General features: G+C 45.9%; 1 protein-coding gene across 1 annotated transcript in view; it reads left to right on the plus strand.

The window, feature by feature from the left end:
* Positions 1 to 3,122: 3,122 nt before the first annotated feature.
* camta2 (calmodulin binding transcription activator 2) overlaps positions 3,123 to 10,044 on the plus strand; it is a gene marked incomplete at its 5' end in the record, with an annotated part of 24,834 nt that continues 17,912 nt past the window's right edge. The window contains 6 exons of the mRNA XM_079215902.1: positions 3,123 to 3,156; positions 4,120 to 4,223; positions 4,706 to 4,773; positions 5,618 to 5,753; positions 9,503 to 9,574; positions 9,661 to 9,808. Of these exons, the coding sequence (XP_079072028.1) occupies positions 3,123 to 3,156; positions 4,120 to 4,223; positions 4,706 to 4,773; positions 5,618 to 5,753; positions 9,503 to 9,574; positions 9,661 to 9,808 (562 nt within the window). The remainder of the gene's footprint in view (positions 3,157 to 4,119; positions 4,224 to 4,705; positions 4,774 to 5,617; positions 5,754 to 9,502; positions 9,575 to 9,660; positions 9,809 to 10,044) is intronic.

Consider the following 10,044-nt stretch of genomic DNA (forward strand, 5'->3'; position numbering starts at 1 on the left):
CCGCCTCTGTGATCTATAATCTATTATCTGATCTGTGATTGCTGTGATCTATAATCTGGTCTGTGATCAGTGGTGGAATAACGGTTGAATGAGGACCGAAAGTTTATAACATGTATGTATAGATGTGTATATATATTTAAATACATCACGTTTACTTTTATAATACTCTGCTTTTATAACGTATTATTATTTATATAAATGTCTTGAGATCTTTTGACGTCAACTAAGGAGTTAAACCACCGATATATATATATATATATATATATATATATATATATATATATATATATATATATATATATATATATATATATATATATATATTGCATAATATAATAAAGTAACAGTAAAGGCCCACACACACACACAGTGACGTCACAGACAGAAGATGGCCGCCGTGCTGAAGGCGGAAGGTAAAGGAGCGTTGAGAGCTGTTTGTAGCTGTAAGCGCTGCGCTCGGCTGCTGCTTGTGTTTTGTAGGGTCGGGGGTCTCCTCGGAGGCTCGTGTCCGGGGGCTTGCCCGCTTTTACCCGGGTCAGCCCGGTCTACGGCGGGATGGAGACTGCAGCTCAGCTGTAAGAGCTACCGGTAGCTTAGCCGGCTAGCTGAGCAGCTAATCGACCAAACGGTGTTTAATCATGCGTTGGTTATTGTTTTATAGACAGATGTATATGCACAGACTCCTTGGTGTGCTTTACTGTAAATACCGAAACCGGAGCTGCTGACACGTTCTGTAACGGACTGACAGCGTTAGCTTCACTGCTAGCTTTAGCTTAGCGGGCCGGGAGGAGCTGAGTTCCCACTGCCGGGGAAGGAGCTCCGGGAGGCCGCCTCAGCAGCCAGGCGAGTCCGCGGTGTGAGCCGGGCCTCTGGGAAACGAGTGTGTTTGTGTGTGAAATGTTAATTATGAAGTGTTTCTGTGCAACACACACACACACACACACACACACACACACACACACACACACACACACACACACACACATCAAATAAAAAGTTCAGAAATTAGTGTTTGGTAAATTATTTCTCTCAAAGCTTCCCGGTAATAACCTTTATAGCTATAGAGAACATGTGATGAGCAGAACATGTGATGAGCAGAACATGTGATGAGAACATGTGATAAGCAGAACATGTTATGAGCAGAACATCTGTAGAGAACATGTGAGCAGAACATGTGATGAGCAGAACATCTGTAGAGAACATGTGATGAGCAGAACACCTGTAGAGAGCATGTGATGAGCAGAACGTCTAGAGAACATGTGATGAGCAGAACATGTGATGAGCAGAACATGTGATGAGCAGAATGTCTGTAAAGAACATGTGATAAGCAGAATGTCTTTAGAGAACATGTGATGAGAGCATGTGATGAGCAGAACATCTGTAGAGAACATGTGAGCAGAACATGTGATGAGAACATGTGATGAGCAGAACATCTGTAGAGAACATGTGATGAGCAGAACGTCTAGAGAACATGTGATGAGCAGAACATGTGATGAGCAGAATGTCTGTAAAGAACATGTGATGAGCAGAACATGTGATGAGCAGAACATCTGTAGAGAACATGTGATGAGCAGAACGTCTGTAGAGAACATGTGATAAGCAGAACATCTGTAGAGAACATGTGATGAGCAGAACATCTGTAGAGAACATGTGATGAGCAGAACATCTGTAGAGAACATGTGATGAGCAGAACATCTGTAGAGAACATGTGATGAGCAGAACATGTGATGAGCAGAACATCTGTAGAGAACATGTGATGAGCAGAACATCTGTAGAGAACATGTGATGAGCAGAACATCTGTAGAGAACATGTGATGAGCAGAACGTCTGTAGAGAACATGTGATAAGCAGAACATCTGTAGAGAACATGTGATGAGCAGAACATCTGTAGAGAACATGTGATGAGCAGAACATCTGTAGAGAACATGTGATGAGCAGAACATCTGTAGAGAACATGTGATGAGCAGAACATGTGATGAGCAGAACATCTGTAGAGAACATGTGATGAGCAGAACATCTGTAGAGAACATGTGATGAGCAGAACATGTGATGAGCAGAACATCTGTAGAGAACATGTGATGAGCAGAACATCTGCAGAGAACATGTGATGAGCAGACCGTCTGTAGAGAACATGTGATGAGCAGAACATGTGATGAGCAGAACATCTGTAGAGAACATGTGATGAGCAGAACATGTGATGAGCAGAACATCTGTAGAGAACATGTGATGAGCAGACCGTCTGTAGAGAACATGTGATGAGCAGAACATCTGTAGAGAACATGTGATGAGCAGAACATCTGTAGAGAACATGTGATGAGCAGAGCATGTGATGAGCAGAACATCTGTAGAGAACATGTGATGAGCAGAACATGTGATGAGCAGAACATCTGTAGAGAACATGTGATGAGCAGACCGTCTGTAGAGAACATGTGATGAAAGAACCGTCTGTAGAGAACATGTGATGAGAACATGTGAGCAGTAAAAGTTATGAGATAAATAATCTACCAAACACTAATTTATGAACGTTTTATTCAATGTTTATACACACATATACACACATGGTATGTGTGTATATGTGTGTGTGTATATGTGTGTGTGTGTGTGTATATGTGTGTATATATGTGTCTATGTGTGTGTGTATGTGTGTGTATGTGTATATGTGTATATGTATGTGTGTATGTGTGTGTGTATATGTGTGTGTCTGTGTGTGTATATGTGTGTGTGTGTATATGTATGTGTGTATATGTGTGTATGTATTTGTGTGTATATATGTGTGTATATGTGTATATGTGTGTGTGTATGTGTGTGTATGTGTGTATGCCATACATCCACCAGCTAGTCCGTTTCTCCTCCTTCAGCCATTGAGTGTTAAAAACGTCAGCAAGCTAAACACTAAACATGTCATACATTCTCTCATGATCCATCCTGAACTCTTCTTGCTACTACTGAGTCATGCTAGCAGCTAGCTAGCTTTCTGAGTCACACTGACCAATCACATACTGTCTATGATTGTGTGTGTGTGTGTGTGTGTGTGTGTGTGTGTGTGTGTGTGTGTGTGTGTGTGCAGCAGGGTGTGGGCGGCCGTGCGTTGTGTGAGAATCATCCTGCATGGACTCGTCACCATGAGCAACAAGGAGATGGTTTCCACGGAGACAGGTCAGTCACTGTTGTTGCCACGGTGATATCACAGAGACTCCTATTCTGTGTGTGTGTGTGATGACCTCATGATCATGACATCATGAGGTCATCGTCATGAGGTCATCACACACACACTCACACACACGCAATTCTCACACAAACTCTCACACACAAACGCACAGTCACACACACAGTCGCACACACAGTCACAAACACAGTCACACACACACAGTCACGCACACACACACAGTCACAAACATAGTCACAAACACAGTCACACACACACACAGTCACAAACACAGTCACAAACACAGTCACACACACAAACACAGTCACACATACATACACACACAGTCACACACATACACACACAGTCACACACATGCATACACACAGTCGCACCACAATCACACCCACACACGCACAGTCACACACACAATCACACACGCACAGTCACACCACAATCACACACGCACAGTCACACACACACAATCACACACGCACAGTCACACCACAATCACACACGCACAGTCACACACACACAATCACACACGCACAGTCACACCACAATCACACACGCACAGTCACACCACAATCACACACGCACAGTCACACCACAATCACACACGCACAGTCACACACACAATCACACACGCACAGTCACACCACAATCACACACACAGTCACACCACAATCACACACACACAGTCACACCACAATCACACACGCACAGTCACACACACAATCACACATGCACAGTCACACCACAATCACACACGCACAGTCACACCACAATCACACATGCACAGTCACACAGTCACACAGTCGCACATGCACAGTCAGATATATACACACACTGTCAGCCTCCTTCATTACCAACATTTGTCCTGCGGTGTTTCATTCCTTCTGTCAGCTGATTTAAAATATTGTAACCATTGTGTGTGTGTGTGTGACTGTATGTGTGTGTGTGTGTGTGTGTAGAGAACAAAGGACAGAGGAAGGTGTTCCTTCCTCACAAGTTGCTGGAGTGTCTCCCCCGCTTGTCCAGTCTGCCCAGCGACAGACTCCGCTGGAACACCAACGAGGTGAGTGACCTGTTAGCATCTGTAGCACTGTTAGCACATGTAGCACTGTTAGTACTGTTAGCATCTGTAGCACTGTTAGCCTCTGTAGCACTGTTAGAACCGTTGACATCTGTAGCATTGTTATAATCTGTTGCATTGTTAAAATCTGTTGCACTGTTAGCCTATTTAGCACTGTTATAATCTGTAGCACTGCTAGAATATGTAGCTCTGTTAGAATCTTTAGCACTGTTTTACTCTTTAGCACTGTTATAATCTTTAGCACTGTTAGGATATGTAGCACTGTTAGCATATGTAGCACTGTTAGAATCTGTAGCACCATTAGAACCGTTACCACCTGTAGCACTGTTAGCATATGTAGCACCATTAGAACCGTTACCATCTGTAGCACTGTTAGAATATGTAGCACCATTAGAACCTGTTGCATATGTAGCACTGTTCATCACTGAAACACTGTCTGTCTGTCTGTCTGTCTGTCTCTGCAGGAGATCGCTTCTTACCTGATATCATTTGAACAACATGAGGAGTGGCTCTCCTGCACCCTGAAGACCAGGTCCTACCTAGACCCTCACTAGACCCTCACTAGACCCTCACTAGACCCTCACTAGACCCTCACATACACTAGACCCTCACTAGACCCACACTAGACCCACACTAGACCCACACTAGACCCTCATATACACTAGACCCTCACTAGACCCACACTAGACCCACACTAGACCCTCATATACACTAGACCCTCACTAGACCCTCACTAGACCCTCATATACACTAGACCCTCACTAGACCCTCACTAGACCCTCATATACACTAGACCCTCACTAGACCCTCATATACACTAGACCCTCACTAGACCCTCACTAGACCCTCACTAGACCCTCATATACACTAGACCCCCACTAGACCCTCACTAGACCCTCATATACACTAGACCCTCATATACACTAGACCCTCACTAGACCCTCATATACACTAGACCCTCATATACACTAGACCCTCACTAGACCCTCACTAGACCCTCACTAGACCCTCATATACACTAGACCCTCATATACACTAGACCCTCACTAGACCCTCACTAGACCCTCATATACACTAGACCCTCATATACACTAGACCCTCACTAGACCCTCATATACACTAGACCCTCACTAGACCCTCATATACACTAGACCCTCATATACACTAGACCCTCACTAGACCCTCATATACACTAGACCCTCATATACACTAGACCCTCACTAGACCCTCATATACACTAGACCCTCACTAGACCCTCACTAGACCCTCACTAGACCCTCACTAGACCCTCACTAGACCCTCATATACACTAGACCCTCACTAGACCCTCACTAGACCCTCACAGGCCCTAGACCCTTACCGTGTGTGTCTTGCAGGCCGAGGAACGGCAGCATCATCCTGTACAACCGGAAAAAGGTGAAGTACCGGAAGGACGGGTTCTGCTGGAAGAAGAGGAAGGACGGCAAGACCACGAGGGAGGACCACATGAAGCTGAAGGTCCAGGGCACGGAGGTCTGTCTGTTGCTGTCTGTGGTCCTGTTGCTGTCTGTGTTATGTTGCTGTCTGTGTTATGCTGCTGTCTGTGGTCCTGTTGCTGTCTGTGTTATGTTGCTGTATGTGGTCATGTTGCTGTCTGTGTTATGTTGCTGTCTGTGTTATGTTGCTGTATGTGGTCATGTTGCTGTCTGTGTTATGTTGCTGTATGTGGTCATGTTGCTGTCTGTGTTATGTTGCTGTCTGTGGTCCTGTTGCTGTCTGTGTTATGTTGCTGTCTGTGTTATGTTGCTGTCTGTGTTATGTTGCTGTATGTGGTCATGTTGCTGTCTGTGTTATGTTGCTGTCTGTGTTATGTTGCTGTCTGTGTTATGTTGCTGTCTGTGGTCATGTTGCTGTCTGTGTTATGTTGCTGTCTGTGTTATGTTGCTGTCTGTGGTCATGTTGCTGTCTGTGTTATGTTGCTGTCTGTGGTCCTGTTGCTGTCTGTGTTATGTTGCTGTATGTGGTCATGTTGCTGTCTGTGTTATGTTGCTGTCTGTGTTATGTTGCTGTCTGTGGTCCTGTTGCTGTCTGTGTTATGTTGCTGTCTGTGGTCCTGTTGCTGTCTGTGGTCCTGTTGCTGTCTGTGTTATGTTGCTGTCTGTGGTCATGTTGCTGTCTGTGGTCATGTTGCTGTCTGTGGTATTTTGCTGTCTGTGTTATGTTGCTGTATGTGGTCATGTTGCTGTCTGTGTTATGTTGCTGTCTGTGTTATGTTGCTGTCTGTGGTCATGTTGCTGTCTGTGTTATGTTGCTGTCTGTGGTCCTGTTGCTGTCTGTGTTCATGTTGCTGTCTGTGGTTATGTTGCTGTCTGTGTTATGTTGCTGTCTGTGTTATGTTGCTGTATGTGGTCATGTTGCTGTCTGTGTTATGTTGCTGTCTGTGTTATGTTGCTGTCTGTGTTATGTTGCTGTATGTGGTCATGTTGCTGTCTGTGTTATGTTGCTGTCTGTGGTCATGTTGCTGTCTGTGGTATGTTGCTGTCTGTGTTATGTTGCTGTATGTGGTCATGTTGCTGTCTGTGTTATGTTGCTGTCTGTGTTATGTTGCTGTCTGTGGTCATGTTGCTGTCCGTGTTATGTTGCTGTCTGTGGTCCTGTTGCTGTCTGTGTTATGTTGCTGTATGTGGTCATGTTGCTGTCTGTGTTATGTTGCTGTCTGTGTTATGTTGCTGTCTGTGGTCCTGTTGCTGTCTGTGTTATGTTGCTGTCTGTGGTCCTGTTGCTGTCTGTGGTCCTGTTGCTGTCTGTGTTATGTTGCTGTCTGTGGTCCTGTTGCTGTCTGTATTATGTTGCTGTCTATGGTCATGTTGCTGTTTGTGGTCCTGTTGCTGTCTGTGGTCCTATTGCTGTCTGTGTTATGTTGCTGTCTGTGGTACTGTTGCTGTCTGTGGTTATGTTGCTGTCTGTGTTATGTTGCTGTCTGTGGTCATGTTGCTGTCTGTGGTCATGCTGCTGTCTGTGTTATGTTGCTGTCTGTGTTTTGTTGCTGTATGTGGTCATGTTGCTGTCTGTGTTATGTTGCTGTCTGTGGTCATGTTGCTCTCTGTGTTCATGCTGCTGTCTGTGTTATGTTGCTGTCTGTGGTCATGCTGCTGTCTGTGTTATGTTGCTGTCTGTGTTTTGTTGCTGTGTGTGGTCATGTTGCTCTCTGTGTTCATGCTGCTGTCTGTGTTATGTTGCTGTCTGTGGTCCTGTTGCTGTCTGTGGTCATGTTGCTGTCTGTGGTCATGTTGCTGTCTGAGGTCATGTTGCTGTCTGTGGTCATGTTGCTGTCTGTCGTCATGTTGCTGTCTGTGGTCATGTTGCTGTCTGTGGTCATGTTGCTGTCGGTGTTCATGTTGCTGTCGGTGGTCATGTTGCTGTCGGTGTTCATGTTGCTGTCGGTGTTCATGTTGCTGTCTGTGGTCATGTTGCTGTCTGTGTTAATGTTGCCGGTTGCTGTCTCTGCTCTGGTTTCAGTGTGTTAATGTTGCCGGTTGTTGTCTCTGCTCTGGTTTCAGTGTGTTAATGTTGCCGGTTGCTGTCTCTGCTCTGGTTTCAGTGTGTTAAAGTTGCCGGTTGCTGTCTCTGCTCTGGTTTCAGTGTGTTTATGTTGCCGGTTGCTGTCTCTGCTCTGGTTTCAGTGTGTTAATGTTGCCGGTTGCTGTCTCTGCTCTGGTTTCAGTGTGTTAATGTTGCCGGTTGCTGTCTCTGCTCTGGTTTCAGTGTGTTAAAGTTGCCGGTTGCTGTCTCTGCTCTGGTTTCAGTGTGTTTATGTTGCCGGTTGCTGTCTCTGCTCTGGTTTCAGTGTGTTAATGTTGCCGGTTGCTGTCTCTGCTCTGGTTTCAGTGTGTTATTGTTGCCGGTTGCTGTCTCTGCTCTGGTTTCAGTGTGTTAATGTTGCCGGTTGCTGTCTCTGCTCTGGTTTCAGTGTGTTAATGTTGCCGGTTGCTGTCTCTGCTCTGGTTTCAGTGTGCTATTGTTGCCGGTTGCTGTCTCTGCTCTGGTTTCAGTGTGTTTATGTTGCCGGTTGCTGTCTCTGCTCTGGTTTCAGTGTGTTAATGTTGCCGGTTGCTGTCTCTGCTCTGGTTTCAGTGTGTTAATGTTGCCGGTTGCTGTCTCTGCTCTGGTTTCAGTGTGTTAAAGTTGCCGGTTGCTGTCTCTGCTCTGGTTTCAGTTTGTTTATGTTGCCGGTTGCTGTCTCTGCTCTGGTTTCAGTGTGTTAATGTTGCCGGTTGCTGTCTCTGCTCTGGTTTCAGTGTGTTATTGTTGCCGGTTGCTGTCTCTGCTCTGGTTTCAGTGTGTTAATGTTGCCGGTTGCTGTCTCTGCTCTGGTTTCAGTGTGTTAATGTTGCCGGTTGCTGTCTCTGCTCTGGTTTCAGTGTGCTATTGTTGCCGGTTGCTGTCTCTGCTCTGGTTTCAGTGTATTAATGTTGCCGGTTGCTGTCTCTGCTCTGGTTTCAGTGTGTTAATGTTGCCGGTTGCTGTCTCTGCTCTGGTTTCAGTGTGTTAATGTTGCCAGTTGCTGTCTCTGCTCTGGTTTCAGTGTGTTAATGTTGCCAGTTGCTGTCTCTGCTCTGGTTTCAGTGTGTTAATGTTGCCGGTTGCTGTCTCTGCTCTGGTTTCAGTGTGTTAATGTTGCCAGTTGCTGTCTCTGCTCTGGTTTCAGTGTGTTAATGTTGCCGGTTGCTGTCTCTGCTCTGGTTTCAGTGTGTTAATGTTGCCGGTTGCTGTCTCTGCTCTGGTTTCAGTGTGTTAAAGTTGCCGGTTGCTGTCTCTGCTCTGGTTTCAGTGTGTTTCTGTTGCCAGTTGCTGTCTCTGCTCTGGTTTCAGTGTGTTAAAGTTGCCGGTTACTGTCTCTGCTCTGGTTTCAGTGTGTTTATGTTGCCGGTTGCTGTCTCTGCTCTGGTTTCAGTGTGTTAATGTTGCCGGTTGCTGTCTCTGCTCTGGTTTCAGTGTGTTAATGTTGCCGGTTGCTGTCTCTGCTCTGGTTTCAGTGTGTTAAAGTTGCCGGTTGCTGTCTCTGCTCTGGTTTCAGTGTGTTTCTGTTGCCAGTTGCTGTCTCTGCTCTGGTTTCAGTGTGTTATTGTTGCCGGTTGCTGTCTCTGCTCTGGTTTCAGTGTGTTAATGTTGCCAGTTGCTGTCTCTGCTCTGGTTTCAGTGTGTTAATGTTGCCGGTTGCTGTCTCTGCTCTGGTTTCAGTGTGTTAATGTTGCCGGTTGCTGTCTCTGCTCTGGTTTCAGTGCCTGTACGGTTGCTACGTCCACTCGTCCATCGTGCCAACATTCCACAGGCGTTGCTACTGGTTGCTGCAGGTCAACAACTCACACGCGTTGCACAACGACAGATTCTGACCTGAACTGATCAACCGATCGCTAATCAATATGTTTGTTGTCGACAGAACCCCGACATCGTGATGGTGCACTACCTGAACGTGCCATCCCTGGAGGATTCTGGGAAATGTAGTCCTCTGCTGTGTGCCGTGACCGACCGCCACGACAGCACCAGGTGGAGCCGAGACGAGCTGCAGAGCCAGCTGAGGCCCATGTGTACGTATAAGTACACAGAGTACCTTCCTCCTGGTGTCTGGAGTACGTATAAGTACACAGAGTACCTTCCTCCTGGTGTCTGGAGTACGTATAAGTACACAGAGTACCTTCCTCCTGGTGTCTGGAGTACGTATAAGTACACAGAGTACCTTCCTCCTGGTGTCTGGCTACTATTGCTAATATGTCTACTCTGTGGTACTAACATGCAGTATCTGTGTACTCTGTGGTACTAACAT

The sequence above is a fragment of the Taurulus bubalis genome (assembly GCF_910589615.1).
Source record: "Taurulus bubalis genome assembly, chromosome: 3".
Taxonomy (NCBI): domain Eukaryota; kingdom Metazoa; phylum Chordata; class Actinopteri; order Perciformes; family Cottidae; genus Taurulus; species Taurulus bubalis.